The sequence below is a fragment of the Conger conger genome, chromosome 13 (genome assembly GCF_963514075.1).
Source record: "Conger conger chromosome 13, fConCon1.1, whole genome shotgun sequence".
Lineage (NCBI taxonomy): Eukaryota > Metazoa > Chordata > Actinopteri > Anguilliformes > Congridae > Conger > Conger conger.
Window position 1 is genome coordinate 11,775,323 of NC_083772.1, and position 12,444 is coordinate 11,787,766.

The 12,444-nt window shown below is 47.5% G+C and overlaps 1 protein-coding gene across 1 annotated transcript in view; it reads right to left on the reverse strand.

The window, feature by feature from the left end:
* si:ch211-149e23.4 (uncharacterized) overlaps positions 1-12,049 on the reverse strand; it is a 23,626-nt gene extending 11,577 nt beyond the window's left edge. Inside the window, exons 1-8 of the mRNA XM_061217937.1 lie at positions 11,910-12,049; positions 6,816-7,154; positions 6,314-6,622; positions 3,463-3,774; positions 2,359-2,515; positions 1,022-1,191; positions 597-884; positions 1-137 (exon numbers count right to left, since the gene is read on the reverse strand). The exon at positions 1-137 is cut by the window's left edge and continues 175 nt beyond it. Coding sequence (XP_061073921.1) covers positions 1-137; positions 597-884; positions 1,022-1,191; positions 2,359-2,515; positions 3,463-3,774; positions 6,314-6,622; positions 6,816-7,154; positions 11,910-11,958 — 1,761 coding nt within the window. The 5' untranslated portion in view covers positions 11,959-12,049. The remainder of the gene's footprint in view (positions 138-596; positions 885-1,021; positions 1,192-2,358; positions 2,516-3,462; positions 3,775-6,313; positions 6,623-6,815; positions 7,155-11,909) is intronic.
* Positions 12,050-12,444: the final 395 nt, after the last annotated feature.

Below are 12,444 nucleotides of genomic sequence, written 5' to 3' on the forward strand. Positions count from 1 at the left end.
GCCGGCGCAGTCGTCACAGTCCACGCTCCAGGAGATGGTGGCGCGGTGCTCGCCTCCCTCCACCGAGCACTCCACCTCCGTGTACTCCGCGCCCTGGTCCCACACAGAGCTGGAGCTTAAGGTGATGTTCGGGCTCGCTGTGAGGATACAGACACAACCGCGTCCATTGGGGGAAGGGGGTTCAGATGTGGCAGATCCCGTAGTGACTAAACTATGAAATCATGGGATTCCACCTGGCCAGGCCGCAAACATATGCTGGTATCCTAGATGGGAAAACCATGATTGCGTTGGTACATATGAGTACAGCATGTGGAGTAAACTAGTCATGGAAAAGTGTGGTTTCATGAACCCTCATAACTGGTGGATCTACAGTGAGTCGTCAACCACTGACATTGTTTGGGCCAATAGTGTTTTCCCTCCATGGCAACCCACAGTGATTGGTTCAAATTAGTGAGTCAGTGGCAGTCTCCTTATTTTCCTGTCATTGCTGGGAGCTGAGCATGGAGAGAGAGAGAGAGTGTGTGTGTGTGTGTGTGTCAGTATGGGGGAACACGTGTCACCCCCCGTTTCCCCTCCGCTTCCTTTCCTGCACTTACCGCACACGCGCAGTGTGGTCTGTCGAGTGTGCGGTGCCGCCAGCGCGGGGTGCTCTATCACACACTCCACCGTGTGCTCCTGAGAGGAGCAGACGGGCAGGCGCAGGACGCTGGTGACAGAGTGGCTTCCGTTCCGGGAGGCGGCACTCGACTGGATGGTTCCGGAAAGGGCCTCGGGGAGCCTCCAGGACACATTAGGCGCCGGGAAGCCATCGGAGGCCGAGCACTCAAGGATGCGGTGATCCACATCCTCCCTGGTCTGGAGTTTAATGCTGGGAGGAGCCGCCGCTGGGAAGCAAGGCAGAGGGAAATTATGGTAAGCGATGAGATGTATAATCTGCTGGTGCACTCTGCTGAATATGAAGTCACAGCTCACTAATAGCACGTGAAGCTAAAAGTTCTCAGCAATTTAAATCTGCCCATACCTGGCAGCACAACCGCAGGTGTGACCACTATCTCCAGTGCCACAGATAGTCTGTGACTGTAGTAGGAGGCCTGGCAGGTGTAGAGCCCAGCATGAAGAGGCTCTATTGGGCCCTCAAGACGGAACACACTCCCGATCACCTCCATACCTGCAGGAAGGGAACCGTTTTCCCTGGAGAGACAGAGAAAAAAAACACACGTCAGGAAGGCTGGAAACTATGACGTTAGTCTTCACGTCAAATCACGTCTTTCTGTCACAGTGAAATGACAGCTTTGCAATCTAGTTATGGAAACGTCAACACACGCATGGTGGGGGAGGGTGGGGAGGGGTCGCAGAAAACTTTAATTGCACGCTAAATGAATGCATGTAATGTCTGTGCAGTGTTGATTTGTCAGACTCTGAGTCAACTCTTACATTTTCAACAATTGAAGCCCTTTGGCAACTCCCTGAGTGTGGGCCTGGTGACTTATTACTTTCCCACCATGACAAAGACAATGAGATATCAAAGTCAGTCTGGAAAGCAAAGCAGAGACGCCATTATATTTTACAGGGAATTCCCTCCCTTTCTACAGTCCTTGACTTAATTAACATAATTGGCCTTCCCGCTCACACGATTGGCTGACTCGCTCACGTGATTGGCCTTCCCGCTCACACGATTGGCTATGCAGTGACAAAGGCAGGTGCCAAAGCGAGGTGAAGCAGAAGGGCGGCAGCGAAAGAGACAGAGACAGGCGTCTCTTCCCAGCGCGTCTACCCACAGAAAAATTAAGGTTCTCCCTGAACACAAATTCTCACAAAAGAGAAGCAGAAAAACGTGCGAGAACTTCCAACAAAGCGAGCACTCTGCTTCACCTCGGGGGTTTTGTCTTTTACATAAAAAGCAGACACTCAGGGTCTCTTTAAAGGCCGGAAACAGACTGTTTTTGTGCCGTGCACGCAGCTTTGATGGTGATGTTTTTCAGCAGCGTTTAAATGCCAGCGCTTTTTTTCCGTTCCTCGTGAGGTTTCGCTAAACCAAAAAGAACAGCGAAAGCACGCTAATGTATTCACCACATCCAGTTTAATATGGCTCATGTTTACCTCTGAAAAATAACTTTGTACATGCACAAACTCAATTTACGCTGATAAAAAAATAAAATAAATGTGCGTTGAAAAACATTTCATGAAAGCTGCCAAAAAGCGTTGTCATTGATAAGAACCTGATTGCAATTACAAATGCAGCTGCATCACACAGAAAGATCAGCACCATTATAACATGCGTAAAAAGCGACTTTTTAATATTTGTGTGACATATTTGATGCCCGTCCACCGAGCAGCAGTGTAAACATTCACCCATACCTGCCACAGGTCACTCTGTAACGAGGCACATTCCCAGTCACTTCCACCTGGATGCTCACGTTCCTCTGGCCCTCCGTCAACACCACCTGACCCTCAGCCTCGCTCCCAGGGTGCATTTCAGCAGACTCCTGTCTGAACACCCTCACAGCGGACAACTCTACGCCGTAAACAGGGGGGGGGGAAGTGGAGGAGGGAGGTTAGGAATTCTCTGGTAATTGTGCCAGACCTATGAAAGCGATGCATTGTCTTTCTAAACAGGGTCCACACTACATTTTACGTTTTACATTTTAGTCATTTGGCAGACGCTTTTAATCCAAAGCGACTTACAAGTGCATAGGTTCTACCATAAGTCAGAGCATCACATCCAGAAACTAGCAAAATACACAGGAAATGCTGTTCTAAACATAGTTGTCATCAGAATTTTTTTTTTTTTTTTTGGGGGGGTAAAAAAAAACGTTAGACAAGGATAGGGATATCAGAAAGGAGGGGCAGGGGAAATCAGGAGGGAGGACTAAGGTAGAGTTTGAAAAGGTGGGTTTTGAGTCTGCGTCGGAATAGGGGGAGGGATTCTGCTGTTCTGACAGTGGTAGGCAGGTCATTCCACCACTGAGGAACCAGAACGGAAAACAGGCGTGAACGTGCAGCTCGACCGCCAGGTGCACGTAGAGAGGGAATGTCATAGGTGGAATGTCTGTTTTCCTCAGTACCGGCTAAAGTGCGGGGCAGAATATGCAAATCTCGAAAAAAAAAAAAACTGAATAATGGCTGAGGTGCCTCAGCCAGTCACAAAAAAGGCTGATAAAAATGTCTAGACTCATCAGATGCTTGTGAATATATTCTGCAACATTTCACACAGCCACAAATTAGCCGCTGTGCCAGAAATCTGCAGTTCGGTCTAAAATATGAACATAATTCAACACTAATAGTCCACCAGGGATACTCTCTTTCTCTGTCAGAGTTGATTTAACACTAGCAATTTTGCTGTGCTTGTTATTGTTTAAATCTAACCAAGTGAGCCATAAGTGAGCCTTTTTGGTGCAGTTTTGCTTCAGTGTGATTTGACAGTGTCTTAAATGTGCTTTTTCTGAGGGGGCGTGGCCTCACCGTATGTGGGCAGTGTGACGGTCGCCTGTAGCTGCTGGAGAAGTTTTGGGTGAGTGACGGTGCAGGTGACGTCCTTTCCCTCGTGCAGGTGCGCCTGGAGGCTCACTGAACTGAACACCGTCACCGTGTTGGTCCGCTCATCCCAGCGCTCCCGGACCACAGACGAGCCCTCAGGTGAGCCCTCAGGTGCGTATCCAGGCAGAAGCCAGGTGATGTCGGGGGCGGGCCTTCCACCCGCCGCCACGCACAAGATCTCGAGGAGGTCCGCCCCTCCACTTGCACCCCGGGTCTCAATAGTCACATTTGGCGCAACTGCAAAACACAAGCGATAGGTGATCATTTCATTTTTCACAATAACCGTTGAGTGTCTCAGGTTCGCCAGCTGAGTTCCTGAAACAGAGAGGAAGTTTGTGAGAGAGAGAAACGTCAAGTTCACACGAAGGTGTGAATGTGAAAACGCGTTTCACTTGGACAGTCAGAGATTTTTATCGTCCCTTCTTCCGCTCGCAGAGACAGAGCCGGGACCAGATGTGAGAGGCAGCTGTTGGTGCTCTCAGATCTGTCAGCTGTCGCAGAAGTGTTCACAGTTCAGTGGGGTGAGGCTGAATCTGGCTCCGAACAGAAAGGCATCTGTGTGTACACATTTTATTGCTGAAAAGCCTAATGCATATGCATTCCTTTAAAGAATGGGGTGGCTCTGCTCTACAGTTTCTGGAGTCAGTTCTGTGGCTTTATTGACAGTTTACCCTCAAAGGATGCATGCTGGTGTGTAGTGCATTTTGTGGATATTCTCAAAATGTGTTCGTACTGTATGCCAAGGCATGTCTGAGTGTGTGTGTATGTGTGTGTGTGTGTATGTGTTGGTATGTGTGTGTGTGCGTGTCTGCGTGCATCGTTCATGTGTGTGGGAGAGTGTGCGTGTGTGTGGGAATGTGCATGTGTGTGTGTGTGTGTGTGTGGGTGTGTTGGTATGTGCATGTGTGTGTGTGCGTGCATGTGTGTGGGAGAGGAACCACATTGAGTGTGTATGTGTGTGTGTGTGTGTGTGTGTATGTGTTGGTATGTGTGTGTGTGCGTGTCTGCATTGGTATGTGCCGAGTTCATGTGTGTGGGAGAGTGTGTGTGTGTGGGAATGTGCATGTGTGTGTGTGTGTGTGTGTGTGTGGGTGTGTTGGTATGTGCGTGTGTGTGCGTGCGTGCATGTGTGTGGGAGAGTGTATGTGTGTGTGTATGTGTTGGTATGTGCATGCGTGTGTGTATGTGTTGGTATGTGTGTGTGTGTGTGTATCTGCATTGGTATGTGCGTGTGTGCATGTGTGTGGGAGAGGAACCACATTGAGTGTGTATGTGCGTGTGTGTGTGTATGTGTTGGTATGTGTGTGTGTGCGTGTCTGCATTGGTATGTGCCGAGTTCATGTGTATGGGAGAGTGTGTGTGTGTGGGAATGTGCATGTGTGTATGTGTGTGTGTGTGTGTGTGTGTGTGGGTGTGTTGGTATGTGCGTGTGTGTGCGTGCATGCATGTGTGTGGGAGAGTGTATGTGTGTGTGTATGTGTTGGTATGTGCATGTGTGTATGTGTGTGGGAGAGGAACCACATTGAGTGTGTATGTGTGTGTGTGTGTGTGTGTGTGTGTGTGTCTGTGTCGGTATGTGCGTGTGTGTGTGTGTGTGTGTGTATGTGTGTCTGCGTTGGTATGTGCGTGCGTGTGTGTGTGGGAGAGGAACCACATTGAGTGTGTATGTGTGTGTGTGTGTGTGTATGTGTTGGTATGTGCGTGTGTGTGTGTGTGTGTGGGAGAGGAACCACATTGAGTGTGTATGTGTGTGTGTGTGTGTGTGTGTGTATGTGTTGGTATGTGCGTGTGTGTGTGTGTGTGTGTGGGAGAGGAACCACATTGAGTGTGTATATGTGTGTGTGTGTGTGTGTGTGTGTGTGTGTGTGTGTCTGCGCTGGTATGTGCGTGCGTGCGTGTGCGTGGGAGAGGAGCCACATTGAGTGTGTGCTTTCTCAGGTGTTTTTCCACCTGTGCGAGAGCAGAGAAAGCTTCCGTGCTGAGAGCTCGGCCAGATCTGACAGACAGAACACCCAGTGCAGCCAGACAGGAAACAGACTGGAAGAGCAACTCTGACTGACAGACATCCTCTGACACAGTCCGGCTAGGGCACACTGAGACTGCATTACCACGTAACCCTGATCAACAAGCCACACTGTGTCAGCAGTGTAGAGGGACAGATGGCAAACCCACGAGACTGTCTAAAACTTTAAATAGACACTGGTAAGTGGTTTTCTTACTCTTATCTTGATGTATTTAAGAGACTACACACACACACACACACACAAACATACACACACATACACACACACACACACACACATGAAGGGCAAATGCAGATACAGTACTGCACATACACACGCATTCATGAGCATATACAGACAAACACATGCACACACATTCATGAACATATGCAGACAAACACATGCACACACATTCATGAGCATATGCAGACAAACACATGCACACACATTCATGAGCATATACAGACAAACACATGCACACACATTCATGAGCATATACAGACAAACACATGCACACACATTCATGAGCATATACAGACAAACACATGCACACACATTCATGAGCATATGCAGACAAACACCTGCACACACATTCATGAGCATATGCAGATTGCAAACACACACAAAAACATACATGCATGCAATATAAAAATAACAATGACATACAGCCCTATGACAGAGAAATCCCACACTGGTCCAGCAGCCATAACTGCGCTGTCTTTAATGTGTATGAGTGTGCAATGCATGCTGGGAGCGGCGCTGGACGGGCGTACCGAAGGTCTGCACTCTCACGCTCTCCAGGATGGGCTTGGGCAGGGCGGGGTGGCTGATGACACAGGTGACCTCAGCCCTGTCCTGCAGGTGAGTCGGGAAGCGCAGGACGCTGGTCAGCGTGCTGGTGCCGTTGAGGTGCAGCACCGTCGTCTCGGAGACGGAGAAGGAGCCGTCCGCGTTGCGGTCGCTGTCGATGGACCAGCTGATCTCAGCCGCGGGTTTACTGGCGATGGCGGAACATGAAGCCGTCTGATACTGCGTTCCGTTCTCCACCGTCTCTTCCACATTTGTCTGAACATCGGGCCGAACTTGGAAAAAACACGAGCGGGGGTGGGGGAGGAGGGTATTCACATGAACCACATATCCAACTGCCCAATGCAAGGGCTCTTTGGCCCGTATTTTATTACAGTAATGGGTAGGTGGGCTTGTTGCAACTGCCACAATATTATTCTGAGGCGTGTTGGTAGTGTACCCATGAGCCTTTGCGTGTCAGGGACTTACCCAGTACGGTGAGGAAGACATCGCTTTCCAATGAGTTTACCATAGTGATGAAGTTGCACCAGTACTCCCTCTCAGCCTCCAGACTGCTGACCCGCATGGTCACGGTCAGGTTGCTAGCGGAGGCAGGTAGGCTGAAGTCTGTGTTCTTTGCTAAAGGCCCATTTATCCAACCAACCAGTCGCATACTCTTGAGGCCCTCTTTCAGGTCCCAGGAGGACACGATGATCTCCTCCTGGCCTGTGTACTGGCACCGCAACACCACCTCTTCCCCCAGGACACCTGTGACATTCCTCTCTACCTCCATCTCGACGTCCATGTCCACCTCGCTTTGGCTTTTGGCTGGGGGGGGAGAGAGGGGGGGAGAGAGAGAGAGAGAGAGAGAGAGAGAGAGAGAGAGAGAGAGAGAGAGAGAGAGCTGATTTACATGCAGATAAGAAACTGTGGAAGATTCAGGTAGTGATAGTAAAAGATGGGTGCATGAGAGTGTGATTGGAGGGAGCGGTGCAAAGTGCAGAGCAGGGTTCATGGTTCACCACGATAAAACGAGAGGGAGACTAAAGAACCATATCCTGCATCAGTTAAACTCAACTGCAAGAGAGTGATGAAACCAAAAGATCCAGTGTGATAAACTGAAACTTATTTCTCAACTAAATTAGCTCAGCGCTAAACTAGACACTGGTGGTAAAAAAATGACAGCCCCTTTTCTGAGGTTTAGGGTAAGGGGCAGGCACACACACACGTACACATGTACATACACAGGGTAAAATAAAAGAAAGTAAAAGGTCAAATTTACTGTCATGAGTCCCCTTAAGTGCCCAGAACAATTTTTGCAGAGTGAGACATTGGAGATAGTGTGCACCTTTCCATGAGTTATATTCTCTATCCAGTGATTCAATTTAGTTACTATAGCTACAGCAGCCAACCTTGTAGATATCTTATTACATTTCACTGAAAAGTTTTTCTAGTGTCCAGATAATTCATCAGTAAGTGAGTAAGTAACCATGTATTTATCAGAACATTGAGTACGTGCATGTGTTTGTGCTTGTGTGTGTATAAGTGTTTCTGTGTGTGTATGTATGTATGTGTGTGTGTGTGTGTGTGTGTGCAGAATAGAAAGCCAGACACACAGCCTGTTAATACAATATTTAAATCCCACAAGAAAAAGGGCATTGCTTATTCCCATTACATCAGGTCAGAGAGGTCGCACAACAGAACACTGGGGGGGGGGCATCAGTCAGCTTCGATTTGCCAAGAGACGGTTCCTCATGCGATGCACTTGTTTTTTTCATCTGTTTTTTTGTCACCACCCAGTGACCTCCACTCCCCGCCCGACTCGACGTGGGGTTTCTCAGACACGCCTGAAAGGGCTCAGGCACCTAGCCGCAGCCTCATCCGCCTGCGCAGCGCCATGTTCTCCTTTTTTGAGCGCCTCGTGGCTTTCTGTCAAACCCTTTTTGTTCCTTATAAGGTAAGCAGCCAGCCCTCGGCGATCGTGCGGCGGGAGCGCGGCTCTGCTCCTCGCTTCCCGTCCCCGAACACCTGCGCTTCCTCCTCCGGCACGTCAGGCCCGCGCCTGCCCCTCAGCTGGACCGCTTCTGTTCTGGACGGGCTCCAGAGGTTTTCCGCTGAGCGCGACAGAGTGGGCTATGTCTGTGAAAAAGGCTAATGAGTATGATTTTTTTTTTATATGCCCGTGTGTGTGTGTGTGTGTGTGTGTGTGTGTGTGTGTGTGTGTGTGTGTGCCAGGGTGAAGCAGGGTGATCCGTTTTACACAATGTGATGACAGGCTGCTCTGTCTGTCATTGCGATGGCTCGGGTTTCTATGGGCAGTGCTGACAGTGTGTTCCGCTGTGTCCCTGCGCTATGGCAGTGATTGATGTGAGGGTGACTAAAAGCAACTGTTTGAGAAGCTCTGGCCTTGTTTTTTTTATCATTGTTGTGATTAGCTTTATGTTCATCTTTAAAAACCTCTTTGGTTTCAAGCGCAGATTAAGAGTGCAAACAGGTGTGTGTGTGTGTGTGTGTGTGTGGGTGTGTGGGTGTGGGTGTGTGTGGGTGTGGGTGTGGGTGTGGGTGTGTGTGGGTGTGAGTGTGTGTGTGTGTAAGTGTGAGTGTGTGTGTGTGTGAGTGTGTGTGTGTGTGTGTGTGTGTGTGGGTGTGGGTGTGTGTGGGTGTGTGTGTAAGTGTGAGTGTGTGTGTGTGTGTGTGTGTGTGTGAGAGAGTGTGTGTGTGTGTGTGTGTGTGTGAGTGTGACTGCGTGTGTGTGTGTGTGTGTGTGTGTGTGTGAGTGTGTGTGTGTGTGTATGTGTGTGTGTGTCAGTGTGCATGCATGTCAGTGAAAGGGTTATACTTATGTGTATGTGAATGTGTGTATATATGTATGCTTATCTATGTGCAGTTGTGTGTGTACACATGCACATACACTCACACACACACTGTGAGTGTGTGTGGATGTGTGTGTGTGTGTGTTTGTTTATGTGTGTGTCTGTGTGTGTGTGTGTGTGTGTGAGTGTGTGTGAGTGTGAGTGTGTGTGTGTGTGTGAGTGTGTGTGTCTGTGTGTGTGTGTTTGTTTATGTGTGTGTGTGTGTGTTCGTTTATGTGTGTGTGTGTGTGGATGTGTGTGTGTGTGTTTGTTTATGTGTGTGGATGTGTGTGTGTGTGTGTGTGTGTTTGTTTATGTGTGTGTGTGTGTGTGTGCGTGTGTGTGTTTGTGCACATGGTGACCAGTGGACAGACATTTGTTTTCACTGATTACAGCTGAGATGGGGGAAAGGAATGATGACATCATCATTAGAGGCTGGCCAATCCTGGCGCTCAGGAAGAGGGCCGGAGACGGGCAGGAAGGGCAATGCGTCCTGACACTCGACGAATGTGAGCACACTCAGTGAGGTGATGCCTAATGAAAACCTCCATTTCGCTAATGAAACACAAATTCTCCAAATTTACCTTCCTAATCCCCACCCCCCACAACACCTCAACTTCCCCCTCCTCTCACATAACCAGCAGCATTAGTGCATTACACCGGGGACACCTAACAAACCCTGCCAATTTTGAGAGCCTGGAATATGACGGTATACATATCCCCTGCATACCAACCTGCCCTTACCCTGCTCATGGAAAAAAAAGCTAATGGAAGTTTTATTACTGGAAGTGCAAAATGATGACTGCCCTGTATATAGGTTGTGAGAGTAAGCGCACAAAGTGGACACCCATTTCCAGATGCCGCCCTCTTAAATGATTCATAGTTAAACCAGGGCTGGCCTGCTTTGCCTGCTCTCCCAGAACACACCGTTAACCTTGAGCTAGCCCCTCGGCAACAGGCAAACACCAGGACCAAAATCTTAATTGGCAGATTGAACAGTACCGGCTTTAAAAGGCTGAATATTTCTGACTTGACAGTGATTGTCACTGAACTGCGTCTCTGTCATTGGCCAGGAAGCTTCAGTATCGGAGCAAGTACCGCTACTCGTTAGAGCAAGTAAATAAATTCATAACAATTTTAAGTGAAAGAGTTATTTTCAATGCAGAAACTGCACCTTGTAAAAATTTGTGTTCACATAAAAAGAATATGAGTGTGAAGTGACAGGAGCCACAGGCATGCATTCTTAGAGACAGAGGGAGAGCACGATAAAGGACTCAGGACACACGCACACTAACACACATTAAAAATGCAGAGAATATAAAAATGTGCCACTGAGCTGAGACAGGAATATTTTATGTCTTGTGGGTTTATGGTTCATAAAAATGGAAAAGGTATAAAATAGGGTTTTTATTTGCCCTTGCAAATTGCTGCCGAAATGAGAGTGAACCGACCGCTGCGGCACTGAAAACAATCACAGAGCGAAAAGCCGCAATCACAGTCACCCCTCCCCGCCTGAGGCACGGAGCCTACGCTCCATCTGTAGGACGCTCAGCAACATCTCAGCGCGCGTACAGAATGGGCAGAAATCTCCATTCCACTGCAACTGCAACTACGAATGGGGACAAGCTCTATTCCCTATGTCGGGTCAAGCGCGAATTGCTCTCGCACTGCGTTAAGAATGGCACGGGCCGAATGATTAGCGAGCGGGACATTTTTCGGAGAGAATCTGTGGTTACGTTTTTAACCGCTGGCTATACACTTGCCTGCTTTTCAGAAAATATCAAGATAAATGTGTAAAATGTGTGAGGGGGGGGGGGGGGGGGGACACTTTTGAGAACGGTTTGAGAACAGTGCGGAAAAAGAGCTTGGATTCAAGAGCAGCATGTGGGCCGAGGAACTAGAAACTGAAGAAGCGTCACGAGATTACGTTATATACAAGATTATGAAGCGCATCACAGTGCAGTTTGCGGATGAGGCTGACATACACCATTCACAAGAGACTGGTCGGCTGTTAGCTGACTTGCTGTTTCCCAGCTGCAGTTGGTAAGCTTGTAATGTGTACTGGACTTTAAATCGATTGGCCACTCATGAACAGACTACAGTCTTTTCAGAAATGCTTCAGTTCCATACAGCAGAAAGGGGTTTCCACAGAGCTCAAAGTCACAGTGAAACCTCCTCAGACGTCTCTCCCGCCAATAAACACCTCTGTTGTGGTATTTCCTTGAGTTCACAAAGCTCTATCCAAGGACAGCCAACTTTTCTGAATTATATATAACAAAAACTGTTGTCAATTTGCACATGGAAAATGAAAATCACATGAAAATATGTTCCTGTGATTATGTTTTTTTTCCTTAAAAATGTTTAATATCTAACTGAAATCCAAACCTAAATGTTGGATGATAAAATATATTAGCCAACACTAAATAGATCTGCAGCATCTTGAAAATAATTGTATTTTGCATTTGCAGGCTTTAGAGCTTGGCATCATGCAAAAATAAAACAATAAAAACAAATATGCATAATATGCAACTATTAATGCATATAAAAGCATAATCAGTACTAATAAGACAACTTGGCATGAATATTAGTTTCTGTCCATCTACATGGATAAAAAATGTGGCAATAATTTCAGCTGTGCTAAATATCTATACAAATATTTTTTAAATTCTTTTATAATTTTTATAAAAGAATAAAATAATTTGTATAATTTTAAATCAATAATATAACTTACCCCACACATTTAGGGCAAATCCCAAAAGCTGCAGAGCCAACACAATCATGTTGAGTGGTTGAGTGAGATGAGTGACTTGAGCATTGATAATATGTGTTGCATATATGCGTGAATGCTTGTCTGAATCTGTGTGTGTGTGTGTGTGTGTGGGTGTCAGTTTGCATATGTGTGTCTCGGTATGTGTGTGTGTGTGTGTGTGTGTGTGTGTGTGTGTGTGTGTGTGTGTGTGTGTGTGTGTGCGTGTTGGCATATGTCTGTCTGAGTGTGTGTGTGTCAGGAACACAGAAGTGATCACAGCTTGTTCTAGGTAACTGATCCTAACCCCAAACCTCAGAAAAGGGGCTGTCGTTTGTATCACATGTGTCCTGATTAGCGCTGAGCTAATTTAACAGGGGTAAAGGGATCGATGTGCAACAGGTTTCTATTTACCACCTTTCTTGAAAATAACCTTTTTGAAAATAAAATGTAATATTTTGGTTTCAGCATTCCCCTTGCAGCTGAGTTTAATTTGAGCAGGATAACGTTCTTTAGTTTC